The following is an 18,205-nucleotide window of genomic DNA, read 5'->3' as shown; positions in this document are numbered from 1 at the left end:
CATTTATCTATCTCTCGATATTCCATATTGCAAAAGGTTTGCGAATACCTTACCGAACTCAAAATACAACTGGCTTTTCAATGTTTTCTGATATGGCTTGTTGACCTCTTGCTCTGCAACGCCGGTAAAACGATCTCACATCTTCAATTGAACGAGACGAAGACTAAACGGTCATGGCAGTGCTCCAAGGGTTTTGAGAGAGAATTAGTTCGGAAATTTCCCAGTTATGGTCAAGGCATTTTCTGTCAGTTGACATTTTAAGAACAATATATATCTCATTAGTGGCCAAAATATTTTATGAAATGTAATGTCATATAGCAAATACGCGCTGAATTTTCACAGTACACTTTCGATATGATAACATTCAAAGAGAAATAAAAGCGATATAACACTGATTACTAAGTAAGAAACCTTAGCAATTTCAGCATTCTTTACTTTTTTACACTCTCTATAAATGCACAGTGATAGCAGAATAAAAAATGGAACATTCAAAATACCAAAGAAGATGGTGTGGGACTAATTTCTTTTGTCATATGGTTGCTTTTAAAATGACAATAATGTGTTGAACTTGCTTGTCTGAACGTCTTTGAAACTAAATAAACTTGTCGAACAAACTACCTACGTTTAAAATCAATTACTGACGTTGAGTCGATCCTTCATCCGAGCGATTACTTCATTTGATCATATTTAAATTTTCTGTGATCAACTAGCCTTTTATTCATAATCTGTGATTTTCAACTTGTCAGCCATTGCTTTAAGAAGTTTTCCTTGTGCTTCCACAGTGGCCTGAAGTCTTTGCATCCTTTCCTCTTGCATTTCCTCTCGCAACCGTAGCTGTTGGCAACTATCACTCGAGATCCCACCGGATGCGCCGTTTAGCAGCATGTCCACAAAATCACTTCCTGTTATATCAGTAGCAGATAGAGTGACCCTAAAATGTAAGAGGGGGTTCGAGTTGATTAATAAAACACAGCTGCTGTGTAAAAAATAAAAACTAACTTCTTAGTCTCCCTTTGCTATCAATTGAGCTTGGTAAACCCTTATACTTACTGGCCAGGTAAAGGTGACTCAAGAAATTCTTTTTCCTGGAATTTGATCGACAATGCATCATTCTTGTGGAAGCAAAAATCAATACATTTACAACCCCTGTTTCCATTTCACGACTTTGAATTCATTATCTCCCATGGGTGTGACCAAGTATGAAGACTCATTTAGAACGCAGATGATTGACATTGATAGACTTTTCAGTGGGATATAAAAAGAGCATCATGTATGAATCAAAGGAAGTGGCCACTGATCTGCAAATAAAAAAAAAGAAAGGAAAAAAAAGTTCACTGCCGAAAAACATTACTTACCACTTCATGAAACTATTTTCGTTTGGTTTTATTTTCAATGAGCTCCTGTAAATTTTTCGAAGAATGAAGCTTGGATAGGATTTCATGATGTCGTCAACTAATAACACTTGGTCTATCAAAGCTCGTAAACTTGCTGTCCTCTGAATAGACTCGATATCTCCAACCGCCAAACCAACCTATAGTTTTGGAATACAACTACCGTTAAATTTTGGATGACAATCACAGCAATAGGCTGATGTAACAGTCATGTCTAGTGCCCAGGTCCTCCATAAATCTTTTTGGAACGTTAGGGGAAGATAGCTTGAGCAAACTCGCTCAAACTCTAAGTACCGTGAAGGGTTACTGGAGTTTTGGGTCACAAAAGCTTCTTCTTAAATGTACCATTTCTTTGCTGTTACAACGTTTTCTAACTTCAACTGCTACTTCAACCTCAAATTCCCTTATTATTTCCACCACTAATGCCAAAACGTTTAACCCTTATATTCTGATTTGGTTGTATTTCCTTAACCTTGGGAGCTGACATCACACCCCTGTTCTACGCGAGATAGAGGCATATATACAGATGTAATGATATTCACGTATATATAATAATATTTACATATATATAATTCTATATATAACTAACTGCTAACTGCTGATTATATATTTCATTATTAAGCCCTTATGTCTGCTAATTATATAATTAATTATAAACCACTTAAAACGGTGAAACTATGGAAACAACGAATTCTAGAATGTATTAACAAAAGCACCAAAAACGTATTTCCCTAAGGCCTAAAGATATCCCTCTCGGCTCGCCTTATAGCTAAAGATGGTTTTTTCAACGTATGTCACGCAAGTGGTGGTCTGTATTATAATAGCATAGAGAATTGATCTTTTTCATACCAGCAAGTTGACGAGCACAACACTACCCAACAATACGAATGCTAAGAACAGGCAGGTAGTGACTATTGGCAGAGGAACATATGGAATATTTGTTCCAGGCACTGTGTTGTTGTTCACAATGTTGTCAACCAACATATTTGAGTAGTCTAATTCTCCAGCCAATGTGACGTGGATCTTTGCAAAAGCGTACCAGAAAGTTGAGAAATTACCCTAAGAGAAAAAATAAACCCAAACCATTCAATCATGTAATTCCATTCACGAGAATTACTCTCCATTTTTAAAGGATGAAAACTGAAGCAAGGGGCACCTGTAACAACCAAAAGGAGGAGTACCTTTTTTGAAAAATTGTTATTGAGTATGAGGCAGTGTTACAAAATTTGAAACGCCAGATAATTATACTGTATGTGAACAATTAAGCTACTTTGTACCAATGGAGTTTTATGGTGGCGAGTTGGTTGTGGTGGCGAATTGACCGCAAACCGGTTGTTGTTTTAGCTCCAGTCTATGAAATACTGTTCTAAACACATCTTTTTCCAAACATCATTAGTTTTTTTAGTAATGAATACGATAGGATCAGTAACATTCATGAGATCGTTCTAACCTGTTCTTTTAACAAGGCATAAAATACCAAGGTGAATCCAGTCAGGGCAATCATGAAAGTGGACATCACTCTCAGAAATGTGCGCAGAACTTCCACGTACATCGTGACATACAAACCAAGTCCACCAAAGCGACGAAGAGATAATGTAAAATTGATGTAGCTCAGGAGAAGCCCAAGTATACCAGATATCCATTGAGTCTCTCTGCTGTATATATTTCTCTCAGTCATTTGAGGAAGTATGAAAATCCACACCAATATGTACATTACCAACTCTGACAAGTTTGTGATATCCCTGAAGTAGGAGATCCGCTGCCAAATCATTTGAATAACTTCCTTCATGAGCTGCACGATCAAAAATGCTAGTATAACATAAGGAACTGTCATCTCAAACGAAGATTTGATTTTGACACCTTCGCTAGTTGTTTTTTCGGAGGAAGTGACTAAAAAATTGATTTTGTCCCTCTCTATGACAAAGAGACACGAGAGAAGGATGACATAAGCGGCCATTACAACAGCGTTAATCAAGGAGACAAACTTCCCCAAAATTAGCCACTTCCATCTCAACAACGCTTGCGTGACACTGTGATTGAGCAATTTTTCTCTTCGATGTTTTGCCATGCAAGCTGGTCCGAAGTAACTGTGACAATCAGGCCCAGGATCTAAGTGAACCAGGTTAAATGCGACAGAAAAGTCTTCGTGAGACGGAGGGTGTGGACTGTAGGTGATGCATTTATCGAGAATAACTTCTGCCACATCTGGAAGTTTTTCGATTAGTTTTCCCATCGGATGAACACTAACAACTGGTGAGCACTGAAGCACCTCTTGCCACCTATTAAGTAATAATCATTCAAAAGGTATTAATTTATCATGCAATTTCAGTGTTCAACAACTAATTTAATTGGGGAAGAGCAAAGGCGTTTGATAGTCAATTGTTGTTAGTGAAGTTATATTATTCTTAGCCGTGAAGACTCATAATCCTCTCTGTCTTTTTGTCAAACGCTGTCGAACGAACTCCGCAATATATATGCGTAATTTCCCTATTTTTACAAATCTAGTTGCTTTTATTTCTCATTGTTTTCTCTTCTTAGTTTTGTTCTGCCAGTGCTTTCTATTCCACACAGTCCTCTTACGAATTTCCTTACTTCTCAAGTTTGAAAAGGGAGATCCTACCTGTGAAGATGAAATGGTTACCGCCTCGATACGGTTCACACATGAAAAAGCATGATACGCGCTCCTGATTGGACTTCTCATTTTCCTCACACGTGAAAAAAGCGATACGTGCCATTTGATTGGCTCTCAGCTTCTTTGACCAACTAGTGACCGGAGATTTATTTCGCGTCCCTTCATTGTATAAATCTCAGTGTGAATATAATGTAATTCTCTCTTGTCCCGTATAGTTATTTGGATGACTGAAGACAATTTTCCCTCAACTCAACCTATGTAAACTCCGACATAGAACAGAAATATTAACTCTTTGTGTCCCCAGCAGATTTCAAGATCTAAAAACGTACCTTTCGTGTCTCATGAGTGTCATGGCAACATCTTTGGCTTCCCACTCAATAGCAGTATCAAGGCAAGTCATTTTTCTGTTATTTAAAGCTGTGACGTCAGCTCCTTTGTCCAAAAAGAAGTTAAGAATATCAAGGCGATTATATCTGCAGGCTAAGTGAAGAGGAGTGTTTCCATCATCATCTCTCGCCTCAAGCGTGCTCACCAAAAGGTAATTAAGTACAATTTTGACTGTTTTCAAAGAACCAGCCTTGACAGCCAAATGAAGGGCCGTACGGCCGTGTGTATCAGTGGAAGTCACTTCAGCTCCCTTTAGGACTAACAGTTCACATGCCTCGCTAAAAATTCCAAAAAGATTGAGAAAAAAAAATATAAATCAAAAACACGATTTTGAGAATGCAGCACATATACATTGAGTGTTTTTTAAAGATTTGTGACAAAGCGTTGGTCTCGGCAAAAGCCTTAACCGAAATAGTAGAAAGCATTTACAAAGTAGCCATCTAATAAAAACAAATGTAGCTAAATCTGATCGGAGGAGGAAAGTTTCTAAAGAGAATGTAGTGCTGCGTCGGTGGGGGTAACAAGGTAATTTGGTTATGTGGACTAAGCTGAAATTGTAAATTGGCCACCTTAAAGAGTAAAAAAAAACTGACATTTCAAGCGTTAGCCCTACGTGAAAGCGAAGGGTTAGCGCTCGAAACGTCAGTTTTTTAATTCTTTACGGTGGCCAATTTACAATTTCAACTTAGTTGATATAACCAAATTGAATACGATTGGTCCAAGCGGCCATCGTCGCAAGTCAGCACTGGGGCGCAAGCAAAATATGAATTTAGGCAAGGTCACAAATACCCTTTAAGGTCTAGTACAGTGGAAAAAAATCATGCAAAAACTGACCCTCTCCCCCTCCAAAAAAATGTAATTCAATAGATGGTATGTGTTAAAACTTGAGTGATCAGAGCATAGTTAATAGAGGGGACTGGCCAGTCCCCTCTATTAACTCTGATCAAAGGGACACTACCCTCAGTTAATTACGAGATGGTTTTGTGTAAATGACCACGTTGAGATATTTTTTAAACCAAACAGCATAAGGAGTACCAACGTTTGCTTGTTGCTGGCAGCTAAATGAAGAGGCGAACTTCCTCCATTGTCTCTCTCATTTACCAGAAAAGGCCAAACGGCGAGAACCCGCAAGCAATTTAAGGATCCATTTGCAGCGGCATTGTGAATAGGCATTCGTTCATCTGCATCCCGTAGCCTAAAATATTCCTCCTTTTTCTGGGCCTCTTGAACGAGAATTTCCAGGATCTAAGAAGGCAAATAGAAAGATGGCAAATTTATTCAGTTAGTTCCTGTAGGGCAAAGTATAATTTGTTCGTTTCTTTTCCCCCAAATGGGGGAATTGCTCGTCTCCGCTTCAAGGTTTCTTTGGGGTACAGGACTAGCCGTAGTGGAAATACATCAACTCTCATAATCCCTATGAGAGACAAGCATTGCCGTTTAGTTGGGAGACGCTGTCCGATATAAATGTAAGTACCTTTGGATCTTCCAGAACAGCTGCCAAATGAAATACCGTCTTCAAGTCCTTGTCCTTACACTTTATCAGTTTGTCTCCGTCTCTTTTTAATAACTGTTGCACTATTTCTGCCCTATTGAAGATTACTGCCAAATGAAGGCAGCTATTCAAGGAAGAGTCCACAGTACTAATGTCTGCTCCGCGGTCCAATAAAGCTTTCACGGTGTGGCATGCTCCCTGGCTCACAGCTAACAGAAAAGGAGTCATCGATAACTGGTCTTTGGCCTCTAGATCTGCTCCATTCTCCACAAGTAGGTCGACTATTCGTACGTGATTGAATGTAGCAGCGCTAAATTTTTATCAAAAACAAGAAAATGTTTCACCAAAAAAACCTTTCTGATAGCACAACAAAGTTATCATAAATGCGCACTGGTAATATAACACTTTTCAAAAATATTCGAAATTGCTTAAAAAGCTACCTGTGCAATGGTGTCCTTAAATTGCTATCCCTTGAGTCAACGGCTGCTCCGTACAAGATGAGAAGTTCCACCAACTCTACAAAGCCGTATTTGGCTGCGTAATGAAGTGGTGACGTGTTGTCCGACCAACTATGCGAATCAGGGTCTGCCCCGTGAAGTAGAAAAAGTTCAGCTGCATTCACTTTTCCTCTCATGCACGCAATATGGAAGGCTGTTTCCCCATATCTGTTTCTTATATTAATATAGTCGCTTACAGAGGACAGTGTCCTGGAAGCTTTGCCAAAAGAAACAAACAATTAACAATTTTTTTGTACATTAATGTTAATTTAATATGTAATCCTTTGCGTTTCGTAAAGCAAGAAACTTGTTCATGATAACCGACAAGGTATTTCTTGAAGAAAGTGATATCATGATATTTCTCATAGGGTTATATTGACTTTTTCGGGTGTGTGTGTGTGTGTGTGTGGCGCATGTCACAGGGACTCTGATAATCCTAGGTTTCCCCTATATATTACATTTGTGTACATTTGGAATCCTCTTAGACGATAGAAAATCCAACCTACACAAAATTAGGTTTTTGTTTCTCGGAATATCGATTACTGAACACACTTTTCGCAAAAGAGAGCCAGAAAAGAACCAGAAAAGAATTTGTTTCGGAAACAGCTTTCCAACTAGTGAGCGATCAAATTGTCAGCCCTCTATGATCGCTATGATCTCAGTAACACATTTCAGATCTATTACCCCATGACCTACCTTATATCGGTACACACCTGAAAAACCAGGTCCGTGAGGAACTCCCCCTATACATGAATGGTATTGTGTGATTCTCGAGTCACAAATGAGTACTCGAAACAAACAAACTAGCAAATGGTTTTGGTAGGTCGGGAGAGTAAACGATTACCTGCTTTGATAAGAAGTTCGCAATTGTATTGGTATCCCTTCCAAGCCGCAAAATGAAGTGGCGTATTATTAGTTATCCTCGAAGTGTAGGTGATGTCGGCACCATGGTTTAAGATCAGCTCACATGTGGCTCGATCTCCGCCCACGCAGGCCATGTGCAAAGGCGAAAAACTTCCATAATTTACAGTAGTAGCCTTTATTCTAGAATCATTCAACAGATGACTACAAATCTCTCTAAAGCCCCTTCTGGCAGCCTCGTGAAGTGGTGAAACCGAATAAGACTCATTTCCAATGAGAGGATCAGCTCCTCTTTCAAGAAGAAGCCTAACCACCTCTGGCCTGTTAAACCTGAAGACGATGCAATGATACAAAATTCTTTGTTAAATTCAAGCTATTTATGACTAGCAATGTTGATATAAGGCCATGCTATGAATTCACGAAGCTAAGGGTGCCAAGGGGGAAACTCCTAGTTGAGGAAACATTATGTCGCTAAAACTTGGAAATTAGCCAAGTAACTACAATTCTCACATATAAAACGAGTGGGAATGTAACCTTTTGTAAAACTATTTAAATTTCAACATGAAATGCAATGAAGTATTGGGTTTTTATCGAAGTGTTAGCTGATTTTCCAAAATTCGATTATCAGTGTAAACAAGCTAGGATTTATATTGAAGCAGAAGAACTGAAAGCGATAGAATTTTCTGCCTCTTCCTAGATCGGGAATTTCTCTTTGTGGAGTTATTTAAGTGAAATGCCGATGAACCACTTGCGCATACCTTGCTGCAGTGATGAGAGGCGTCAATCCAGTTTTGTCTGCAAGATTGATATCTGCACCACTTTGCAATAAAGAAGCTACTGTCCCAACGTCATTGATGCGAACAGCAAGATGAATAGGGGCCAGTCCTTCCTGATTCAACGTGTTCACATTTACTTTGGCAGCAATATTTTCGTTTGCGAAGTATATCAGGGTATTCATGGCCGGCTTATATACCTCAACTTCAGGAGTTTGGATATGAGATCTATCAACTTCACCCGGGTTGTACCTTATCAGTTCCATAGAATCGTTGTCGAACCAAGGATCAACTTTGTTAAGAGATGCGTTGCTTCGTTTAGTACCCCCAGACCTCAATCTAGTAGTATCTAATGATAAGATATACATAGCATTTAATTTCATGATTTCAGCCTTAATTAAGCAGGAATAGGGTAGAGATGACCACGTGCTGCTGACACGGGTGCCTTAATGAAACTAAGCTCTTCAGTTTAGCGAATGAGCCGGTACAAAGTGTTCCGAGTTTGCTTTGAAATTCGTCCCGATCCCTATCGCAGAGGGCTTTTTGGGTTGGCAACTGCCGTCAATTTAATTGAACTTGTGAAAGCCATATATAGAGTTAAATATCAAGTTTATCCATGTTTGATCGAAAATATTGCAGAGTTACAGAGATCACAACTACAAGGGCTTATAAAATCTCATTATTAGCGTGCTCTGTCATTATTCTCGCTGCAGAAGACTTGAGGATTCAATACTGCCACTTAATTCTTGAAAAGTTAAAAAAGCTGCAGCTATCAGAGCTACACCATAATTCCCATCATGTCTCAATAACACGGGTATTGACTCCGATCCAATATTGAGTCGTTCTTTTAACATGATTATCTCATAAGACTCTCACTTGGCGACTTCCAGCTAAAAAAATATCTCCCCTAAGGATAAACATAAATGGCCAGCGAAGAAGATAAACGGTCAAGAAAGAGGGAAACGTCAGCCGCTAAAAATTAATTCTTCGACTTACCATGCACGATAAAAAAGTTAGTCTTTCCAACTGCCAGAAATTTGCTCAGAAAGAAGCTATTTCCTCTTGCTGCACAGTTTTAAAATTCACTATTTGAGAAATTTAGTGGTTTTTGTTTTTGTTCGCAGCTGCTTCATTTATTATGCGTCATTTCAAGTCGTTTCTGTAAACAATTACTGCTTGTGCTGTAATATTATCAAATATGTGATAGATCATCTCCTGATGAGACTTTTATGACAGAATAATTAAATGAATGAACATAACAGAACGTGAGATCGCAGAGTCCACAAAGAATGAGTCAGAGAAATATTTCCAACAAACTTCAAAATTAACAAGAACTAGACATGTGTTTTCTCAAAGAATTATGGTTCTCCTGGTCACTAGTCAAGCAGTCTTCAAGGAGCAAACAAAGGGTATCCGTGTCAGTCAAGCACGTCAAGCACTGCTAATGAATAAATCTAAAATGATACAGCAACGCAAGATGTTCATTCTTGACTGAAACATTTAAAAGAAAGGTAGGGTATTATTTTTCCCTAAAAGCATACCTGTGACTTTTCTTTATCCTTTTCCAATATTATTAAACAATATGACCGGACTGCTTTCTGATTTTAATAAAAGAATGAAATTTCAATTTGATATGATCACATTTAATGCATCTAACATGTTCAACAGTTATTTCCAATGAAAGACAGAACACTGAATTTGTCGCGTCGGCAGAAAATTGCGAGTAGTCGCAATCGATGCGCCTCATTTTCTTGCCATGTAACCTTTGACTATCCTTGATTTTGGGATATCGACATTGAAATCATTGGAGTTTTTAATTAGATTCTGAATAATACAGGTTTCTCCTTATTAACAATTTTAAGGTGAATTTACTTATTACACCTAAATACCGAGCTTTTATACACAGCTTTTTCTGTCCTCTCATTTTATCACCACGTGGTTAATTCATAACAATACCTTCTCATACCTACCAAGTAACCGACTCTTAACCTAGCTGACACAATCAGCTGCACTAGTACTGACGTCGTGTCGATCGAATCTTCGTGACAAAACCTCAATCATGAAACATATATAATTCACGTACTTCGCACGCAACAATTTATGGGGTAAAAAGCAACTTTGGAACAATTAAGTGGACATCTCTCATTTGGTAACAAATATTATCATATAAGGGGTAAAATTATTGAATTGTGATTGGTCAAGACAGACAACATATTTTCTTAATTTTTGTAATTGCCCCGGGCAAAATTACTTGAAAATGATTGGCTGAAAATCGCCTAGCAATGACTGTCAAGGTAAAGAAATTTCTGTTTGTTTTGTAACAATGGTGTCTCGTTTTTCCCGAGATCAGTAAGAAAACATTTTGCCCCCTATATTCTAAACAAGTAATCACATGGTTCCTCGTAAAATTAAGGACTAATATCACTTGTGTTTTCGGAAGTTGCATAAATTGCCCTCGACGCTGCGCGACTTGGGAAATTTCAGCAACTTTCGAAAACACGCGTGATATTAATCCTTAATTTTACTCGGCCCCATGCGATTACCATGCGAATATGAGCATAAAATTTTTAACTTAAAATGGAATAGTAACTATAACACATCTTCGTAAACTGAACTAAGAAAACTTCGTCTCTGTTTCATAATAAACAACCCATTCTCCTCTCTTTAAACTGAGAAAAACATCGTCACCGTGTCAGAGTACACAATCAATATAGGTAAGAAGAGAGGTTGGTATCAAACCTTTGGGATTTTGGCCATCAATAACTTGATATGTCGACACCAGGTTGCTCATGACAATGACGAATGTTACATGAGTATCGGATACTATGTACGTCCAAAGATGTGGATTGAGTCATAATTGGTGACGATGAGTTTCGCAACGGTTGCCACGGTATTGGCACGAAATAGTGGAAGCGGATGGGAAAAAAGTAAACGGTCTGGCATACTTGTACTTTAACGAAGCGAGTTATTTACAGTTACTTCAGTAGCATCCTGATGATTTTTCAAGATCGCCGGCATTATCACAGCTCTTGTAACTGATTGTACTGTTATTCGTTCAGCGGCGGAAAATCGGACTTTAATCTTTACCAAAACAGGTGAACCAACAACACTAAAATGGATAGTGGGCCGCATAGTGACATTTTTTAATTCCTTCTTAATTTACGAAAGATTATGCGAAAGGAGATCTGCGGTTAGATTAATAAATCAAGCTATCTAGACAAGATTATGGCTCCCATCGTCAAAAGTTTTCCATCATATATTAAAGACAGCCAACACGCTCTCCAAATTTTTCGCCACTTTGATTTCCTTGGCCAAAACAAACCTCTTTTCACCATGGATATTACGTCTCTTTACACTGTCATTCCTAATGGCGAAAGTCTTCTGGCCCTTAAACATTTTTTTGATCAACGTACTGTTAAGGAACCTAAATCTGAAACACTACTGCGCTTAGCCGAACTAGTGCTCACACTCAATTTTTTTTCACTCGGGGACAACTTTTTCAAACAAACCAATGGTGTAGCCATGAGTACCAAAATGGGACCTAGCTATGCCAATCTTTTTGTAGGTTTTGTCGAACACCATATTTTAAACCAATACAACGGCTCCAAACCTGAACTCTACGCTCGCTACATCGACGACTGTATCGGCGCCACCTCTTCTACCAGAGAGGAGCTGACTCAATTCATAACCGCAGTCAGTTCTTTTCACCCGGCTCTGAAATATACCTGGGAAATTTCTGACAATTCTTTATCCCTTTTAGACATCAAAGTTTCAATTGAAGGCAACGGTTTATGCACTAGTGCGTATTACAAACCTACAGACTCGCATAATTACTTGTTGTATTCGCCTTCGCATCCATCTCACGTTAAGAATTCCATTCCTTTTTCTCAGTTTCTAAGACTTCGTCGTTTATGTAGTGATTGTAACTGACGCAATATAGCATCGAGCGAACTTTAATTTAGTTGCACGCTCAGCCTCGTAACATCAGCGTGCGACCTTTAATTTAGTTGCTCGCGCGTATCGCAAGTGCTCACGAAAACGCCGCGACAGCCTGAAAGCTGTATAAAGGTTACGTTGTTTTCTTTTGTCATCTGTTGACGCAAGATCTTTCAACTGAGAGCGAAGTTTTAGCCGCCGTGTTCAAACCTTTTTAATTGTTCTGGTGATAGCGGTACCAAGGTAAATATTTTTACGCATTTTAGTTTATATAATTGAGCAATTTGTATCATCCTTTCTTTAATTGTGATTTCTCTTTTTGTGAAGTAAGTTAACACTTAAAAGTTACGTATGATGCACGGTCCTCGCAGTAGAGAGCGCTATTTATGCAATAGCGAAAATCAGACCTAGTGCAGCGCTCTACCAATTGAGCCAACAAGCCAACTGGGAGCAGGCCGTTAAGTTGATTCGTAATAAACCCGTGATGATAAATCAGATATGATAAATATATGAAGTTCATATATTTTGAACTGCGGTTATAGATACGTATGATGCACGATCCTCGCAGTAGAGAACGCTATTTATGCAATAGCGAAAATCAGACCTAAGAAAAAGTCAGGCCTGTACGGGATTCGAACCACTGACCTCTGCGATACTAGTGCATCCCGGGTTTATTACGAATCAACTTAACGACCTGCTCCCAGTTGGCTTGTTAGCTCAATTGGTAGCTATATAGTGCGCTGCACTAGTATCGCAGAGGTCAGTGGTTCGAATCCCGTACAGGCCTGATTTTTTTCAGGTCTGATTTTCGCCATTGCATAAATAGCGCTCTCTACTGCGAGGATCCTGCATCATACGTATCTATAACCGCAGCTCAAAATATATGAACTTGATATATTCATCATATCTAACTTAAAGTTTAGTCTAAGCGAAAGTTGCTTACGACATCGTTGTACCGTTAATTGTAAATTGTTATTTTTCCTTTGTCTTGTGACCTTTTGAGTCGCATAAAATGTATTTTCATCTGATTATTGACACGATCTCATTTGTAATTTGTTTGTACTTTTATTTTAGTTCTCACGGTGTTCGTTTAACAAAGTAAGAAGTTGAATAAATTTTTACGGACATCAGTTTGTGAACGTTGTGATCACTGGAGCAATAGTGATGACTCTGATTTCCACCACAAATCAGAGTCAATATGCCAGTTTTTCGATAAACGTGGTTACCCTGATTCTGTCGTTCAAGAGGGTTACCGCCGCGCCCAACTTATTGATCGACATTCAGCACTACAAACGTCACAAAAGGAAGATTCCGACCGCATTCATTCACTCTCAAGCTTCACCCTTACAACCACTAGTTAAATTCACCATTATTTAAAACTTTAAATTACTTCAAAACGATCCAGAGACAAGCACTATCTTTTCGCAGCCTCCGCTCATTTCATTGAAACGCGACAAAAACATAGGCAATTTTTTGGTCAGAGGTTCTTTTCAGACTAATGACCAACCAGGCACTTTTAAATGCACTCGTACACGATGTAAAATGTGACCAACCAGGCACTTTTAAAATGACCAACCAGGCACTTTTAAATGCGCTCGTACACGATGCAAAACGTGTCCTTTCATTCACAACACTGAGAAAATATCGGGGCCCAAACGATCCATTAAGATCACTGATCACTTCAAGTGCACCTCAGCCAATGTAATCTATTGTATAACTTGCATTTATTGCAAAAAGATTTACATCGGTAAAACAGGCAGAAGACTAGGTGACCGATTCCGAGAACACCTTCACGACGTGGAGAGGAATGACAAGGACACATCGAAACCAGTCGCTAGGCATTTTAATTTACCTAATCATTCTAAGCAACGTATGGCAATATGCGGTCTTTCCTTACACTTAGGTAGCACGGAAAGCCGTAAAACTCTTGAACAAAAGCTCATATGTAACAGCGAAAAGCCACCTTAAGTTGTGCGGCAATACCGCTGAAAAGGGGATTACAGTTCATCTGTTACACATCTTTCAAACCGGCAGTCTAAATCCCACAGGTATCAAGGAACGCTTTTCATTCCACTAATCCCGTGTTTTTCTCGTTGCCATGTTCCCACCAATCACGTAGCTCCATTTATGCCTTTAAAAGCACACACAACCCACAATTCCTCTATTCGCTCCGACGAAGGGCTAACGCTCGAAACGTCAAATTTTATAATCGTAACAGTGGCCAATTTACCATTTCAACTTTGTTGATATATTCAAATTAATAAATCAAGGGTTTTCTAAGCTTTATGAATTGCTCATCTGGTCGTTAAGCAAGGTTAAGAAACTGTTTTTTCGATAGATCACATTTTAGAGCAATTACCGTTGTGAAAGTTTATTTCATGATTACCAGCCTGTCACGAATGACAGATTTTTTTTCTCGTCTTTTTTCATTTTTCATATTTTTTATGGATTTCATAAAGTTATAAATATACGACGATGGTGAAACTTTTCCTTGGTGAATGGTACAAATACATGGGAAGACTGCATTGAGATCCATGTTCACTACGAAATTTGGTATAACTTTGGTTGTTAAAGGCAACACCTATCATTGGAAAATTTGCCGTAAGACAGATTGAAATAAATCGCAGATGTGCACTCTGATAAAAGAATACCGGCTCATGCAGTTTTGTTTCCTGATAGTACTATTTTGGAACGCGTTATTACATTACATGATCAAGCAAAAGCTTTTTTATGCTCTTAAGCAAGTTTTCTTCGTCGCGAGACCGGAAAAAAAGGCGCAGACATGAAACTTCAAATGTGCCATTTGATGACACCAAGAGATTCAAGGTAATGATTAAATCTCCACTTAAATCTAAAATTAATTTAAATTTAACCTTTAATTTACATTTTCATTTCATAATAGCTGATTGTTAGCACTAGCAATGAATCCTAATTTCTCATGTAAAGGGCTGATTGGAAGTTTGCGGAGTGTTTCCATCTCACAACACTTTGTCCGAGCAGCGCAGATTTCTCTTTGGTTACCGTTAAACGCTTTCCAGTAGATGCTACCGAAATTGTAAAGTAGGCATACTCAGGATCTCACAATATGTGCTACCCTAGAACAGAAAAGGATATCTTGCATTAATGGTCTATGCAAAGGGAGAGATGTGCTCTGGGGCTGATTTTATCTTAGGTGACACTTTTTAGAATAAGATTTTGAGAAACAATTGGTTTTCAACGACAATCCTATATATAGTTTGCGCGGTTTTTTTTTTTCGCCTCAAGTTTCCAAGTTTATTTCGCACTATTAAAATTAATACAGTATAAGATGACTTATATAACTAGGTGAAGAAGATCATCAGAAGTAGATATCATGCAGGTTTGTATATGTGTGCACAGTGACCAAAGTAGCCGTAGCTTTCGTGTTGGTCACTGCCTCCAGAACCTGAAGTGATAGTGCTCTGCAACTGAGATGGTTTCAAACATTCGTTTATTCAGTTTTCTTACATAATTCACTCAACGACGTTGACTATTTGATTCACTCATCTTTAATTTACCGAAATATATATTAAAACTGAATCTGGCATTGTAATTACAAACCTTATTGTAGCATGGAAACGTGGTTTGCAAATATGTAATTGTGTGCTATTTGGTGACTGGGAAATGCGTTCTGAACGACTGGAAATGGAAAATGATGTGCCTTTCTACAATTACTTTTTTAACATTTGGACAAACTCTTTGATGAGCTGCAGAACTAAAAACACAATAATGATCCATGGCGTCTGGTTCAGGAAGCTATCATTGTCCTCAACAATTGTTATCTCATTCTTCGAAGAGTGTGAAAGTTTAACCTTTTCCCTTTTTTTGACAATGAAGCTTGAAAACAAGACAACGAAAACAGCAAATACTAACGCGTTGAAGAAAGTAACAAACTTCCCAAGTATCATCCACTTCCATCTCAGCAAAGCTTGGGTGACATTGTGATTCAGCAACTTTTCTCGCCGATGTTTTGCCATACACGCTGGTCCAAAGTAATTGCTGCATCCAGATTTCGTGTTCGGATCTAGAGGAATGAGGTCGAACTTGACAGAAAAATCTACGTGTGATGGAGGAAGAGGACTGTAAGTAATGCAGTTGTCAAGGACAATTTCTGCCACATTGGGCAGCCTTTCGATCAATTTGTCCATTGAGCAGACACCATCGTCGGGTGAGTAAATGAGCACCTCTTCTCATCTACAAAAAGAAGCATGGGAATTACTATAGACCGCAACATTTCATTTAATTGTGTTTAAACCCTGACTGGGAATATTGCCTACCATTTGGCACGGTATGCTTATTCATTGTAGGTATCCTCCCCCAAAATTCCCCACAGCTCTTTGTTATTCATTTATATCTTTTTGGGAAGTTGCCCAAGCAAATTATCTGCGACACTTCGTCGTACAATGCAATTAACCTTGTTACTTTCCAGACAACAAGTTTACACTTTCAGTACTACATGGAAACGTTAATTGTTAAATGTTGGCTTCTTTGTCCCTTCTGATCTATGTTCACTTGTAAGAAATTCCGGAACTGAGCCTTAGAGTATGTTGGAGGGACACTTCACAGCAATGGCCGATCATGAAGAGATGGAACATCAGACCGACATTAATATTTCTTTCCCCCCTCTTAACGAATCTTGGATGTCTCATTAACGTCGTGGCAGCTTCGCTAGCTTCCCATTCGATGGCCACATCAAGGCAAGTCATGTTTCTTTTATTTTTGGCTGTAACGTTAGCTCCTCGGTCCAGCAGGAAACATAGAAAACCGGGATGATTCAATTAATCAATCAATCAATTTATTTAACGTGGTCAGAACGCTTAGCTAAAAGCTAGTTTACAGGTACGCCACGAAATAAAAAGAAAAAGGAAATTAGAAAGCCTTGTAAAGGTAATAAATTTAAATAAATTAAGATTAAGAACTAGCTAATATTAAAATATAAGAATTTAACAATGTAGTCACCGAGTTGAATATATAAAATGTAATCATTAAAAACAGGAAATATAATTAAGGATAGATCCTCACCGCGCTAGAGTCCCGTGAGATCTAATGTTTTTAAGTAATTTTTAAAAGTAGTAAGTGTTTGTATCTTTTGAGACTCGTCCGGTAAAGCGTTCCATAGTTTCGATGCAGAATAGCTCCATGATCTTAGCCCGAAAGTTGTTGATTTCACTTTTGGGAGGTCCAGTATTGTGGTGCCCCTAAGATTATAAGTGGAGCACCTAACTGTTATAGGATCACGTAAGCTTTTTGGTCCTGCATCACTGGTTAATATCTTAAAGACAGTGGACAATATTTTCGCTAATCGCTGTTCACGAAGACTTGAGAGACCGATACGCTTACAAAGTTCCTCATAAGGAGAGGACTTATCTCTAAAAACAAAACGGAGCGCACGTTTGTTCACCAACTCTAACTTGTCAGCTGACTTCTTATTACAGAAGTGCCACGTTTCGGAGTAGTAATTAAAGTGTGATAAAATGAAGGCTTTGTAAAGATCCCTTCTAGTCTCAAAAAATAACATTTTCTGCATCCTTTTTAACACAGCCACCTGTTGACTGACTTTTCTACATATTTTAGCAATGTGCATTTCAAAATTTAATTTATCATCGATTGTCACGCCAAGAAGTTCCATTGTGTTGGATATGGGAAGTTGTGACTCCTCACACTTAAACACTGGTTCATCAGTTCCTTTGTGTTTTCCCAACACCATGCCTGGTATTTTGAACTGTTCCTCTTCGTACCATTACACGCGAGCCATATATCAGCACTAATAAGATCATTGTTGATTGTTTCTTCAATTTTAGAGAGTTGATTGTCGGCGTAAAAGATTTGACCAGCGTAAGTGGACAGAGTGCACTTCTCGATGACACATGAAAGATCGTTCATGAAGATGTTGAAAAGTAAAGGGTCGAGGATGGATCTCTGTGGTACACCATTGCATATAGGTTGCCAATTGGAAAGCGTATCCCCTAGTCTCGCTTTTTGGAATCGATTTGATAAATAATCTTTTATCAGGGTGGTTGTTGCTTCATCTGCTCCATATTCTTTTAATTTCAAAACAATCAGTTCATGAGGTAAGGTGTCAAAGGCCTTGGACAAGTCCATACACCACAGGCTTTGTGAAGTGGTGTGTTGTTGTTCAAATCTACTCGTTCTAAAGTACTTGGCAAACGACAGTCCAGCAAAACTTGAACGGTCTGCAATGATCCAGCTTCGATTGC

At 38.5% G+C, this 18,205-nt stretch overlaps 1 protein-coding gene across 1 annotated transcript; it reads right to left on the bottom strand.

Annotated features, from left to right (window-relative positions):
* Nucleotides 1-333: 333 nt before the first annotated feature.
* LOC111325875 (transient receptor potential cation channel subfamily A member 1 homolog) lies at nt 334-11,125 on the bottom strand. Its single transcript, XM_022929787.2, has 11 exons — nt 10,773-11,125; nt 8,019-8,382; nt 7,244-7,590; nt 6,343-6,616; nt 5,885-6,212; nt 5,450-5,655; nt 4,353-4,688; nt 2,842-3,670; nt 2,241-2,450; nt 1,356-1,531; nt 334-931 (listed from the first exon to the last, which is right to left on the bottom strand). Exons 1-11 carry the CDS (start codon nt 10,822-10,824, stop codon nt 715-717), a joined length of 3,339 nt encoding a protein of 1,112 aa, XP_022785522.2. The 5' UTR covers nt 10,825-11,125; the 3' UTR covers nt 334-714.
* Between the last annotated feature and the right edge of the window lie 7,080 nt (nt 11,126-18,205).

This window comes from Stylophora pistillata, chromosome 8 (genome assembly GCF_964205215.1).
Source record: "Stylophora pistillata chromosome 8, jaStyPist1.2, whole genome shotgun sequence".
Classification (NCBI taxonomy): Eukaryota; Metazoa; Cnidaria; class Anthozoa; order Scleractinia; family Pocilloporidae; genus Stylophora; species Stylophora pistillata.
Note: the sequence above shows the minus strand (reverse complement) of the source record. Positions and strands in the feature narration are given on the sequence as shown.